Here is a 14,809-nt window from a genome sequence, read left to right as displayed (position 1 = left end):
CTTTAATAGATTATAGAATTTCATAATTATTATTATTATATAGAATATATATATATATTCAGGCTGGATATATGGTGTCTTTGGGTTTGTTTCTATGGATATTTTTAGATCTGAGTGAATGGACAATTCAGTTCGTTCTGTTCCCAAAAATGTATGTTGTGAAATGACAACATTAACCATATCCTTTAGCACACATTTGGATGGCACTGAACAGAATCTCGAGGAAAATATTTTCCTGGATACTTCTGAGAGGTCAGTGCATGGGCATTTGCTCCGAAGGCCAATCTGGCATAAAGCATAACGCTTTTTAAAAGAATAAACACTTAGATTTTATGCCTGACCTTTCACCTCTTCCCCCCCTTTTAATAAAAAATCAAACAAAACAAAAGCATGTTTTTGGTCAGGCACACCCGGTTTATAACTTTCCCGTCAAAATAAAATGATTCAAATGTTTAGATGTTCATGTCATCCCTTGCTTTTGTCCGGCTTCTCCTCACCAGAAGGAAATTTATCCTGGATTCTCCCGTTATTCCCAGTGGGCTAAAGCAATCCCACACTTCAGCAGGTGGCGGAGCAGAACATGTTGAGACATGCATAAAAAACACAAAAACAGCAGGGGAAGACACTCATAAAGTCATGCTTGATTTGATTCTCTCATCCACAACCAGTCTACTAGATAAGATAACCAACATTACATAGAGATAACCTATTAGATAAGCCTGTGCTTTAGTTTTTGTTTCATATTATATCATATCATATCACATTATGTCTTAAAGACACAGTGACAGCTAAATGCGCGCTAATGTATATAATGCGATATTATGTCACTGTGCCTTTAAGAAATCTCCTCCCGCTTTTTTTCCCCTCAAAGTTCGTGTCAACACGAAACACGTGCACGAAACACGGAAGTAAACTTAGTGTATTTAAGTATATTCAAATAAACAAGACTTTTTTTATTCACCAAATGACAGTTTTAGAAACCGGATATACAGAAACGTCACGCCCATCAAGAATTACGCGCCTAAACTCCGGCAGTGTAAGTGTTGTTCATCGTCGAGTTAAGCGATCTTTCAGTAAGGCTGCGACTTGTTACCGTGATATATAACTTATAGTTCTGTATGAGGGTTCAGCGAGGTCTTCCGCAGCGCTTGTAAACTTTGTTACACGCTTAAATGCAGCTGTGATTTAGTTTCCGCCACAACAGAATGAATGGGTATGGCGCCTTTACAGTGGTTTACCATGGTAACTGTAGTGGCGGCTAAAATAGCGCAGATAATGCAGTTATTGTTACTAAATACAATAAGTTGGTGTTACCCACCACTGTCATTAAGTAATCAATTAAAACTGGACAATATCTATCTATAACTATACAGGATGTAGTATATATTTAGTATGTATACACTGAAATGAAATATGCAATAATATGCTGTCATTAATTATGCATTTAATAATACATAAACACGCCTATATTACATTTAAATAGCAGAAATTTGAGTTATTTTATTTATAATATGTATTTTTAGTCTCATATATTTCTATAAATATATTTAATTATTTCTATATTTGTTGTTATTTATATTTACTTAGATATGTAATTGTGTTTAATATTAATTAATCGTTTTTTATGCATTGACAAAACATTTTTTTTACAATTATTTTTCAGTAGCGGTGATCTTCAGTTCATTGTAAGGTATTTATTGATCGTGAGCTTTTTCAATTAACGCCTTTCTTTCTCTGCCACCGATGTGTCGTCTCTCCGGTGCAGGGGCTTGTCTGAACATGGCCGCCCAGTCTAGAGATGTGACCCCACAGCAGTGATGGAAAGATGAAGACGGAGGTGTCGGATTCATCTCGCCTTCATTTTTCTCGCTATATGTTCCTTGAAGGAGGAGCTGAAGAAAATAAAAAAAGGAATAGATGGAGAGAGCGGAGAACAAACGGGCAGAGGAGGAAGTGTGGCTGGCCACATCTGATAGAGAAAGAGAAGGAGGAGAACATATTGGGGATTTTTCAGCTGAAAGAGGAGCTATGATGGGGACAGATTTGGGTCCGATTGTAGCAACTTGTTTTAGGAACTTACAGTTGGAGGAAAGTCCACCATCCTCTGACCGCACGGACACCTGGGCCCCGTCCATCTTGTCGTCCTCTTCCTCCTCCCTGCCCTGTCTCTCTCCTCCTCTTCCTCCGTCGGTGGGGCTGGATGGCGTGCTGTCAGAGGGGCGGCTGGTTCTGGACGTGTATCGGGGCGGAGGAGAGCTTCTGCCTGTGTTCTGGGAGTATGTTCAGGAGAGGATGAGAGGCCTGCAGTACCTCAGACTGGGATCAGAGGACGAGGGGGCGCTAGAGAGAGCACTGAGTGTCCTGCCCCGACTCACACAGCTGCGCTCTCTGACTATCAGAGGTACAAACACACACCTATCTATCTATCTGTCTGTCTGTCTGTCTGTCTGTCTATCTATCTATCTATCTATCTATCTCTCTATCTATCTATTATCTATTTGTCTATCTATCTATCTATCTATCTATCTATCTATCTATCTATCTATCTATCTATCTATCATCTATGTGTCTATCTCTCTATCTCTCTATCTATCTATCTATCTATCTATCATCTATTCGTCTATCTATCTATCTATCTATCTATCTATCTATCTATCTATCTATCTATCTGTCTGTCTGTCTATCTATCTATCTATCTATCTATCTATCTATCTATCTATCTATCTATCTATCTATCTATCTGTCTATCTATCTATCTATCTATCTATCTATCTATCTATCTATCATCTATTCGTCTATCTATCTATCTATCTATCTATCTATCTATCTATCTATCTATCTATCTATCTATCTATCTATCTGTCTGTCTATCTATCTATCTATCTATCTATCTATCTATCTATCTATCTATCTATCTATCTATCTATCTATCTATCTATCTATCTATCTGTCTGTCTATCTATCTATCTATCTATCTGTCTGTCTATCTATCTATCCTTCTCTGTCTCTTTCTCTCTCACTCTTGCTATCTGATAATATTAATCTGGTAATATTGATTAATGTGATAATAATGTAATGATGAATAATAATAATTTTAGTTTGTCTATCTAGCCTTTTTAATGAGTTGTCTCTCTGTTTTGTTTCTGTCTCAAGGACACCGTTTCCATGACCCTCAGGGTGACCCTCTCCCCGGCCTGCTCTCCTCTCTCCCCGACTCCGTCTCCTCTCTGTCTCTCCTCGTTCACCTTGACCTCTCCTTCAACCGTCTCTCCTCTCTTCCTCCGTGTCTTCTGTCTCTCCCCCATCTATCAGATCTTGTGCTGTGTCATAATCATCTGCCGGGTCTGCCGGAGGGTCTGGGAGCGCTGGGGTCCCTGCGGCGGGTGAGTGTGCTGGGGAACAGGCTGGCGGCTCTGCCCCGAGGCGTGGGCCTCCTCTGCAGGCTGGAGGAGCTGGACGTGTCCTTCAACCAGCTGGAGAGACTTCCAGATGAACTCGGCCAACTACAGAACTTACAGAAACTAGAGCTGTCAAATAACAGGCTCCGATCGCTGCCGGAGACCCTGGGTGAGGAAAAAAACAAACACACACGCGCAGAAACATTTCATGTTTTATGGGGACTTTCTATTTATATACGGTACTATTTTTTTAATCCAGTAAAACTGTGTTTTCTGTCTCCTAACCTTAACCCTCAAAGACAACATTCTGCATTTTTATGGAAAAACAACAACAACTTACTTTATGATTATTTAGAAGCTGTTTTTCCAATTTCTTCTTTACCAAAAAAATGGTTACAAATACAGGTTAGAACATATGATAGACTTTATTTGTTTAATATTCAACAAATGATAAATAATAGAGACTAACCATTTGTTTTATTGATTGTTAAGATCTATTTCCGTGGCAAGAATTGTAAAAAAATAAAAAAAAAAAAATAGGTAAATAAGTATAAATAACATATTATAAATAAAATAAATAAAAAGTACAAATAATATATTTATTAATTATTTTAACAGTATTTAATAGCAAATAATGGTGTTTTCATGGCAAGAGGAATAAATAAAAAAAAGTAAATTAATTAATTAAACACTTTTAATGATGATATATCAGAATTATGTTTATATTTATGTGCAAACAATAAAGTGTAAACATTAAAACGTAATAAAAAAATGTTTGCGTACAAAAAAGACATTTAAGATTTGAAGTTGAAACAAAAATTGTCTGCAAATGGAGTTTTTTGGCAGATTTAGTTCATTTCTGCAGGCAGTTTTATCCTCAAACTGTAAATATAAACGCTCAGCCACTTTTTGTAGCATAAATACCAACGTGTGCTGATGACTCCCTGACCGTCTGCTGAAAATCTAGTATCTGTGGACGTTGAACTGATAGCTCGTTCTCTCTCTCAGGGTCTCTCCGCTCTCTGAGGCAGCTAGTAATCCAAAGTAATGATCTGAGGAGTGTTCCTGAATGTTTGCGCTCCCTCCCGCTGCTCGACAAACTGGACTTGAGGAACAACCCGCTGGATCGACCGCCGACACCCCCCCTGATCGCCCACGTGACCCCAGGTCACTGACGCTGGCTTGAGTTACACTGTTCTCCGTTTCTAAAAACACATTTGACAGGCACATGACTATTATGACAGACTAGACAGATTAGCATATGACTATTACACTTGTATTGTATCATTTTGCATTGGTAGATGATGACACCTGAACAAACCCGTTGACCGTGTTTGTGTTTTGTAGTCCTGGAAGAATCGGAGATCCCAGAGCTGCATCTCGGATCTCATCAGCGCAGGTGAACTGAGCTTATTATCATTTAAAGGTTTGGGTAGGTCTGTTCAGTCGCGTGATCCTTCAGAAATCATTCTAGTTTGCTGATTTGCCATTCAAGAAACAGTTTCAGGATTTAAAAAAAATGTCTTTACTGTCAATTTAATGTGTACTTGCTGAATAAAAGTATTTATTGCTTAAAAATGTTACATACTGCTTAAAATAGTGTGCAGCATGCATTCTATAATGCTCGTTTCGAACTCTGTCCAATAGTTTTCAGGTATCACCTGCTGGCTGTCACGTGTTTCTTCCTGGAGGGGCGGAGCTCTTGTTTCCACGGAGATGTGTAAACACAGTCACACGACTCCAGTGGGCGGACAGGAGACCCGACAGAAAGTGGGTGTGGCTAGAGGAGCACGACATCCTCTTGAGTCGACGGCTGGAGCTCCGCCCACATGGAGCCACATTTGAGAAGGTTATCATTTTTGTTTTCCAAGCTGACCGAAACACAGATTGGCCAACAATATTTCATTCATGTTTATTTCATGTTAAAACTAATAGTAAAGCATAAGGGATGATCTGAACTGGGGCGTTTATACAGCGATCTGTCTTGCCACGTCAAAGAGGGCCAAATCGGCATTATTGTCTGAAATTCCTGAAAAAAACTCTTCACAGATTGTTTTGGTACACGTGCATACTGAACCAAAAGACCTGTACAAAAATGTTTGGTATAAATGTGTCTACCATCATATCCTTTTTTTTAAAATATGATACTAACTATATAAATATTAAGAATGCATCGAAATTCCGGCCACCAAAAATTATCGGAAAATCGTCCGAAAATACTAGCCAAAAATAGCCAATATAGTATAATATTTCAGACTATATATATATATATATATATATATATATATATATATATATATATATATATAGAGTCAAAAAAAAATCTTACAGTAAAATAAAGCTTAATTTTTATAATATATAATTGATAGGTAAATGTAATAAAATACACTACTGTTTTATTTATATGAACCATTATAAATACAAATATAAAGTGCTTTTATTATTATGATTAAATAATACAATTATTATTATTAATAAAACAATAGTTAATAACTATTAATTAGAAAAATAATGATTAATTAAAATTGATTTAGACTTTGTTTCAAAATAATAATAATAATAATAATCATATTTTTGCCTGTGTCACTCTTTTAGCCAGTAGAGGTGTGTATTCCATATCGCAAAGCACGGAAAGGTGATGTAGCGGTTCGCAGGTTTGACGGTCGGTCTTGGACGACGCTACCTACCCTGACGAGGAGGGGAAGTGAGAAACACAGCTGCAGGCCGAGGGGACTCCCAGCTCGGGTGAGCGAATCAGATCCCTCTCTGCCCAGAACTTGCATATTAGATTACGTGTCTTATCATCTGTGTGTTTGCAGTTGGCCTGCTGCAGTGTGTCTCAGTTCTCGTGGTTTGTGGCCGTCTCGCGTCCTTTCCTGGACAGTTGTTCTGTGTCTCCAGACGGGGCTCTGCTGGTGTCTCAGTTTCACCCCGGGATCAAACTCACTTTCCCTCCGGAGTGCACAGCAGAGACACGTACAGTCACAATGCAGGTACTACGCCGCTTGCCATTAATCTATACTAATATAATACTTTTTAATAAAAATGATAAAAACGGCATTCTACCTGAAGCTCTAAATTATTTAGTAAAATTAAACAAAATGTTAAAATGCACAGTAGAATGTATAAATAAATGTTTAATATTTTAAACATTACAAACCTTTATTGTTATAAAATGATTGCTTAATGTACCATAGAATATTTTGATAATAAAAAATATTTAATTTTATTTCAGCTAATGTTTTTTAGTGCTGTTTTTGTTTACATAAAACAGCATATCTGTGTGTACTGTGTATATTTATTATGTTATACTGTGTATAATACATAAACGTAACAGTATATATTTAAAAAATACGTTCATATACATTTTAATATTATATAAAAATTATGTATTATATATTTAATATATAAATGTGTATTTATTTATATATAATTAACATACACATTATGCACACATACATTTTTTATAGTTTAAGTTAACTATAATGACCCTGCTTTGAAGTGGACAAACTACCCCTGCTTTTAAAAATGGACGTCTTATTAGACTGATGCCAATAATTTGAAGTCATTTAAATAAACACTAAATATTAGCCGATACTGTTACAATCACGACTGTGTTTACAGTAAGTATGTATTCTGTTCTATTTTTATTCTAATTCTGTTTTTTACCTTAGGTCCTGCAGGTGGCGCTGTCTGAGGTGCTGGATCTGACCGGAGACCCTCGGGCGAGCGCCAGCCCACTGCTGTGCCTCTCTCAAACTCCCAGCATGCACTTTCTCAAGCCAATCAGAGTGCAGATTCCTCTTCCACCTGGAGTGACCGGTATTGCATCACATTCACTCTTCACTGCTTTCCAGGAAACAGTTTAATTGTTAAACCGAGCGGATCATAAGCTTATTAGTCTCTCGCTCATGCCTGAGTGATTTAGGTTCACAGACGTTAATGCTATTTAAATGTGTACAATGACGTCTCCATCTTCAACGCTGTTGTTTTAGCATTTAAAACCTGTGAAACTTTTTTTTTAGTTAGATATTGAACTTTGTTTTTTTTTATGCAGCTGAAATACTTGGATGTAATTTATTTGAAGTTAATTTTCAATATTTTAACAGCACATTTGCGTGTTCTCTGATGTTGAATAATAGTCGTGAAGTGAATAATAGATGTTGAAGTGAACGTAAATAGAAAAAATATCCAATCACTTTTGGTAAGAGTTTTATTTAGATTTTGTAGCGGGACCGAAGTGAACTCAAATCTTTTTTTTTAAATCGTAATAAAAAAAAAATTTGTTTGTTCACATTATATTTGTAACGCTAGAATTTTATGAACCCAGTCAAACTGAATAATAATCATAATATTAATAATATTTATTATTACATTTATCTCAAATTAGAAAAATAAATATTTAAAATAAATATCATAATTTTAATCATCTTAATTGCACAATGCAATGTTATTCTCTTCATATTAAGCTTTTATTTTGACAAAATACTAGTGTACTATATATTGCGCAATATACTTTTTATTGCCCTTAAATAAATTAAAAAAAATAGCATGTGAAACTGTATATTTGTTTAAGATTTTCAATTAAAGCAGTCATTAGTAAAAACTGCGGCTGATATCGTTTGTTTATAATTTATAGACTGATTGCACCTGGACACGCTGTTTCGCCGATCACATCAGAACTGTCTTTTACTTTTGGCCACATAAATGTGTCTCCGCAAAACAGATTTTCAATTGGATAGCTAAACAGGCCCTAAAAAATAAAAGGTCATGGGATACAGTGAGTGTCTTTTTTGTTTAAGTGCACAGTTTTCAAAACTAGAATGACTAGTATGTAGTGTCTATGATATTTGCTGCCTCAACAAACAAAACAGTGTTTATTGCGGATGCATGTTTTAGGTTTATGTGTGCGTGCGTGTGTGTGTGTGTGTTTAGGACACATGGTGGACATGTCCCGTTTGCACCTGATGCACGGCGACCCCACGGCCCACACCTGGACAGACATCACCGATCAGGTGTCGCTTAACGTCACGCATATCTATGCTTTTTTCTTCATCACACACTTCTCATGGTGAGCATCTATAAACACACGCATCTTTAAGCACGCCCATAAAGCCCGTTGTGTATTACGCTGTTCATCAATTAAAAAACATGAATATTGTTTAATTGTCACATTTTTAAATATTTTCTGTCCGTGTTTTGTAACTAATGAGCTTTCTCTTTCACTTTTTTTTTTTTTTACTCACTTTAAAATATTGCCCCAATGACTCCAGAGGACACAGATATAATATAATCAGACATTATTGCGCTTTAATATGAAATTATATGCCGCTTGCTATGCACCTATGCGTGGTACAGGTACTGGTTGTGGTACACCACACACAGGTGTGTTAGTGGGGTCGTCAGGAAGATGTACCACCGCTTGAAACAGTTCCGGGTTCGATTTCTGGCGCTTCAGAGAAAAAATGACCCAGCGCAGGTTCTGCTGCAGTGCCTGCCTTCGGATAAGGTGAGGGTATGGGCTCATGTGAGGGCTTTCGTCGCTTGCGTTGTGTTAGGTCAAAGGAGTTCAGTCTTAAGTCTCTGCGCTTACAAGGTGTTTAAAGTGCCCCTAGTATGTGTAGTGAAATGTGCATGTTTTGGGTAGTCACCAAGGCATACAAGGTCAAAAAACACTTATAAAATGCATTTATTTTTCTCTGGCTTGCTCAGTAACCAAGCAATTCACTCAACAAATCATTTTTCCAAACCCCTATTTTGCTTTACAATAACCTGCGATTTAATTTCCATCTTATAATAAAAGCTGCGTCTGTGAGCGCTGTGCTGTTTTTAAGAAGGAGCACCTAGTGATCAAGAACGAATTTGCATCTTCGTTCAGACCGATGTGAAAAGACCTATGCTAACGTCTTCAGGTTGACATATAAACGTGAAACGCCTTGGGATTCATTTTAGAAAACGAATCGTTTTAAAACGTTTCAGATTCTAAGCTTTGCAGGTTATTTAGAGCTGTGTTACACACTGCATGAGAGCTCATAAAGTCCATAACAGGGGCACTTTAAACTCCTGTGAAGGTGTTGGTGCTGTAGTTATAGGCCATGCGCAGTGAAGCAGGATACGTATTTATTTCTATAAAATGATACGCTATATCTTAATCAGTCGTGGTTTTCGTCTCTCTTTAGGCTGAAAGCAGGTTGGAGTCTCTGTCGGAGCAGTATGAAGGCCCTCAGCCGTCTGAGTTGTGCGTCCTGCTGGAAGGAGAGCAGTTTTTTGCTGGTTTTGAGAGAGGCATTGACGTAAACGCAGGTGGGCTCACACACACACACACACACACACACACACACATAAATCAGAAGTCACTTTGCATTGGACATTCGCACAGCCACTTTACACTTTATATCTATACTTTATATTTTATATTCTATACTTTATTTTATTTTTTGCATACATTGCACACTTCTTTTTTTATACATATTTTTATATTTTATATTTATATATATATTTAAATTTTGTTTTCTATTTTTTCTACCATGTATGTATGTGTATGTGACAAATAAAATTTGAATTTAAATTTGAATTTGAAAACACTACAGCCTACTATCAAACATGTAAGGGGTCACATGATGCGATTTCAAGTTTTCCTTTCTCTTTAGAGTGTTACAAGCTGTACTTCTCTTCTTCTCCACTTCTCTACATCTCTACATCACGTATTTATTGTCCAACGTCGCCCAAATGTTTACACAAAGAAAGAGGGCAGAGCTATGATTCTTGTAATGTTGCTGCGGACGCCATGCTCTGGAGACGCTGTGTTTCATTGTGAAAGTCAAACTACTTTCTTTGTGCTTCCAAAAGAGGACGTAACTACAAATCTGTGGTTAAGATGTGTTTATGACACTGTTCCACAACAGTCCAACACAAATATTAGAGCGACTCCTGAACCCGACGGAGCAGTGTATGCCTCGTTTGTGATGTGTTTTATTGTTTTTGTATCATAGTGCCCGGATGCAGCATCACGTATCCGGCCAATCGCAGTGCACTTGATAGCTGGCCAATCAGAGCACACTTTGCTTTTTTTAGAACAATGAGCGTGGTACAAATTGACTCTTTCAGGAGGCGGGGCTTAGAGGAGAAACAGCGATGTACAGTATGTGGGAAATAATGTTTTTTGACGCTTAAACAGTATAAACACATTACGTTGCACCGAATACACAAAATAATGTTTCTTTAGCAACATCATATGACCCCTTCACAGTATCACAGTAACAGCTCTAGTTTATTCAACAGATTGTAATTGAAATGCGTTTTTTTTTTCTCCAGACCGCCCTGACTGTAAAGAAGGCAGACTTTCATTCACCTTTTACTCTCACCTGAAGAACATTAAAGAGGTGCACGTGTGCCCGACCCGGCCACAGCAGGGAGCGGTGAGGGGACAGGTGAGACCGGGCCCGGGGGCCAAAACTGTTGGATCAGCCCGGTACTTCGAGGCAAAAGTAATGCAATGGGATCTGTGTCCCTCTAGGTGTCATTTTACCGCGGTGACGTGCCCATTGATCTTCCAGAGGAAGTGGCGAGTAAAAGAAAAGGTCATGACGACCAGTGGATGGCTACGCTTCCTCTCCGGATTCCTGTGAGCCATCTAGAAGATCTACCGTACAACATTATGACTCTGTCCCAAAGCGCACAATGCAATGTTGTCTTTTATAAGACATCCCTCTTCAGATTAAAAGATAAATTTACGAATTATTTATATTTAATAATTACTTTTTTGGTGCAGATAGCCTCGTGGCATAAAGCATAAAGCATAAAGTTTAATAGCAGGGATAGCTCGCCCAAAAATTCAAGTTCCGACATTAAATTAAATTTAAATTAAATGCAAACATGTAAGACCTTTGTTCATCTTTGGGATATAATTTAAGATATTTTAGATGCATTCTGAGAGCTCTCTGACCCTCCTAAGACAGCGAGGATATTAACGCATTCAAAGCACAGAAACGTAAGGCATTGGTAAAATAGTCCATGTGACTTAAAACAAATCATTTATTCAACAAGTCAGTTAACGTCTTCCACCGTTTTGTAGAGTAACCCAGAATTAATCAACATAATGTCATTTTGAACGTAAGCAGTGCTCTTTATGTTGAGGGGTAATATGTTATATATTATTTTCTCAGATCGCTATATAAAAATTAAATTACGTAATCTTTTTTATTATTTGGATGCGATTATATATTAAAACATACACATCTGTGTGTGTGTGTGTGTCTCAGCACTTTTTAATATTATATTATTAAATTGCATTTTTATATATAACAGTATAATTAATATTATTATAATGTAAATGTATGTTTTTAAAATAGCATACAAGAATTTTTTTTTTTTTTTTTTTTTACCTACACTTTATGAAGAACCGAGTGCAATTAAAGAAAATGGCAATTAAAGTGACTGCTAAATTAAAATCGCTTATTAGGTTCCCTTTTGGTTCGGATGCTGCCTACGTAGACAGTGAGGCAAACTAGGGTTTTGAACATGGCTCATGATAAATATAAATAAATATTTTGCATAATTTGTAATGTAACCTCTGGCAGATAAACGATGTTGTTTCATCACAGAACGCAGACTGTGACGGGAGCGTCTCCGGCGAGCTGAACCTGGGCGACCCGGAGAGCGGCTATCTGACACAGACCAACCTGCTGTCCATCTCCTTGCGCATCAACCAAGAGTGGCAGACCGTCGGCATCAACCTGGGCATCGGCTACGACCAGCTGGAACGCATCCGGAACCAGCACAGGTGGGCATCAGATCAGAGCCAGCAGAGGGCGCCGTTAAACCTTCAGTCTTTATATCGCAGCGCTGATTTACTCCAGGTTTTACAGCGCACGTGATCTCCAGATCCCCTTAGCAATTTCCATGGCATTCGTTGCCATTATTTCAGATTTCAACCGGGCAGTAATAACAGATTAGACCTAAATCTTACTATACATTTTCCCACTAGTATAGCGTCTCGTGACGTTCGAATATTGAGGTTCTGTGACTGGACAGCTTAGGAATTATTATCAAGCCAGAGCTAAATGTTCATGAGCTTTTTAATATCTTAAGCTCAGTTTTTTTCCGTCACAGATGTGTTTGCGCTGGCGTAAAATCGCTCGTGATCATTAGAGAGAGAGAGAAGCGGCTTGAAAGCGAGTGATGGAGGACAGCAGTGGTTTTATGAGGGGAATGTGAGTGTTTTGTGTTGATGGCTCAGCCATCTGGGACACCGCAGGAGACGGCACACACTCACACGCATGCATGCGCTCCCTCCACGTCCTGCTCTCTGCGTCTTCAAGTTCAGTGTTTTATTATTGAACAGTGTAGCAGTCAATTTGAAATAAATTACGAAAAATAAGTTCCAAAATGTTTTGATTTTTCATTTTAAGGCATATTTAATGCTAGATTTTATATCGTTTTTTATTATAAATTGTATGCCTTAATTATTCACATGCCTTATTAAATGTTTTTAAGACATTTTACTGCTCCCTTTATGTTTTTAAAAGGAATAATAGTAATAGTAATAATGATGATAATAATAATAATAATAATTATGAGTGTGTGTGTGTGATATTTTAATATATATTATTTTGTGTATAAACACATTATTTTAGTATTTTTGAGATATCATTAGTTTTTATTAATATTTGGTTTTAGGTTATATTTTCATGTTTTCCATTTCCTTTTTCATATCAGTTAAAAGCTTTAATAATTGTGTTGTGTGTTTTTGGTGTTAAATATTTTTATTTAAATTTATATTTTTGATTTAGAGTTTTTTTTTCATCTTCGTTTATTATCTTCATACATCAAAATGAGAAATGTTATTTTGAACTACTGAAAATGAGAATCTGAAGTAAAACAAGATTTATTCATTTCCGTTAACATTTGTTTTATTTTAAGTAAACTTTTATGACTTTATTTTTTTGTTTTTAATGATAATGACCTCAATGCAGTTTTTTTTCCAGGATTATGTCAAAAAATTAGAAGTTAAAGGTGTTCGAAAATCAATGCAAAAATGTTTAATTTTAAGTTTACTTATTGCATTTTACTTATTTCATTATGTATTTAATTATTTATTCTAAATACATATAGACTATTATCTTATTTATTCATTACTCCTGTTATATAATCATTATTGATTGCGTTATCACATTATCTTTAATTATATTATTATATTAATATATTTCATTTTCTTTCGTTATATCTCTTGTTATATTTACTTTACGCTTTTATACAAAATTCAAACAGATCAGATCGTTGTATTAATAGTAATAGGAGCAGTTGTAATGATACTAATAAAAATATAATCTTCTTGTGTTTGTTTTGTCAGGGACTTTGGGGCCCAGGTATTGGCGATGCTCTTTCATTGGGCGAGAGAGCAGCAGGGGGCGGGGCCTGGGGCGGTGCAGCGGCTGACGAAAGCCCTGGAGGACAGTGGCAGGCGGGATTTGGCGGAGGAAGTGGAGGACATAGTGACTCTGGGCAAGAGGAAGTATGAAGAATCGCTAAAGAGAGTGGGACTGGAGACAGCTCAGCCCAGCTGACAACATCATGACGTATGAACTCCCACCAGCAGACTCTCGTCTCGCGGGACAGTCACTGTCCCTCTGAATGATGTCTTCGTTAGATGTCTGCCTCTCTCTGCAGATGTATTTATAGTGAGAGACAATGCTGCACTTGTACGCTGTGCCAGATGAGCCGAATGTGTTCGTTACATTTCTTTTTAAGCACATTTTAAACAAGAAACGATCAAAAAATAATAATTTATGTGGGTAGATACCACTCAAAAAAAGGTCATGTTTTACCATAAAATCAAATACAAATGTGATTCATTTAACTTAAATGCAATAAATATACATTTTGCCTGAAGGAAAATTAAGCTATTTTGTGACAAGCACATTTTATCCGCCCTTTCTCATTACACAAACGTTTCCCATTTTTATTTATTTATTTATTTTTATTAAAATTGTGCGTGCGTACACACACATTTAATCATTAAATGTAAATATATCAAATTAAATTATTGTATAAAGCTTACTTACATAGCAACAATACTGTCGTACTTTTGGTTTGAAATAAAAACATTAAACAGTGTATCAAGTGCCTCCTTAATGTACACATTGTGCAATTTTTAGTAATGAAAATAAAACCCATTCACATAAAAATGCTTTTTGAAACGTTAAATTGTGAAAGTGTGTGTATTTTATTACACATTTCTGTGGTTATGAGTAAATAGTGCTTATTAATGAAATCAACGCTAAAAACCCAAGATATAGCCTTAATATTCTCTTTATGCAAAGTTTAAATATAAATGAGTAGTGCAACATATCCAGGACGTGTTCTCAACATCTGCACAATCTAAACTACGTGATTAAATTATTAAATCTATT

At 36.6% G+C, this 14,809-nt stretch overlaps 1 protein-coding gene across 2 annotated transcripts; it reads left to right on the top strand.

Moving 5' to 3' along the window:
- Positions 1–1,889: 1,889 nt before the first annotated feature.
- On the top strand, positions 1,890–14,513 carry pidd1 (p53-induced death domain protein 1). 2 transcript variants are annotated; one of them, XM_043227797.1, is made up of 15 exons: positions 1,890–2,401; positions 3,154–3,567; positions 4,407–4,565; positions 4,746–4,797; positions 5,046–5,247; positions 5,994–6,143; positions 6,218–6,391; positions 7,073–7,220; positions 8,334–8,469; positions 8,757–8,907; positions 9,578–9,701; positions 10,713–10,828; positions 10,915–11,022; positions 12,002–12,180; positions 13,750–14,513. In XM_043227797.1, exons 1-15 carry the CDS (start codon positions 1,918–1,920, stop codon positions 13,961–13,963), a joined length of 2,811 nt encoding a protein of 936 aa, XP_043083732.1. In that variant the 5' UTR covers positions 1,890–1,917; the 3' UTR covers positions 13,964–14,513. The 2 variants fall into 2 exon arrangements, with proteins under 2 accessions (XP_043083732.1, XP_043083733.1); XM_043227798.1 differs by lacking the exons at positions 10,713–10,828; positions 10,915–11,022; positions 12,002–12,180; positions 13,750–14,513 and adding an exon at positions 10,391–10,686.
- Positions 14,514–14,809: the final 296 nt, after the last annotated feature.

Source organism: Puntigrus tetrazona, chromosome 25 (genome assembly GCF_018831695.1).
Source record: "Puntigrus tetrazona isolate hp1 chromosome 25, ASM1883169v1, whole genome shotgun sequence".
Taxonomy (NCBI): Eukaryota; Metazoa; Chordata; class Actinopteri; order Cypriniformes; family Cyprinidae; genus Puntigrus; species Puntigrus tetrazona.
The sequence above is the reverse complement of the archived record's forward strand: the minus strand, read 5'-3'. Positions and strand labels throughout refer to the sequence as shown.

Bases quoted from the DNA above. Each gene is read 5' to 3' on its own strand.
- pidd1 (XM_043227797.1), top strand. From the start codon at position 1,918: ATGGAGAGAGCGGAGAACAAACGGGCAGAGGAGGAAGTGTGGCTGGCC. The intron at 2,402-3,153 runs GTACAAACACAC...TTCTGTCTCAAG, and splicing joins GCGCTCTCTGACTATCAGAG to GACACCGTTTCCATGACCCT. The intron at 12,181-13,749 runs GTGGGCATCAGA...TTGTTTTGTCAG, and splicing joins CGCATCCGGAACCAGCACAG to GGACTTTGGGGCCCAGGTAT.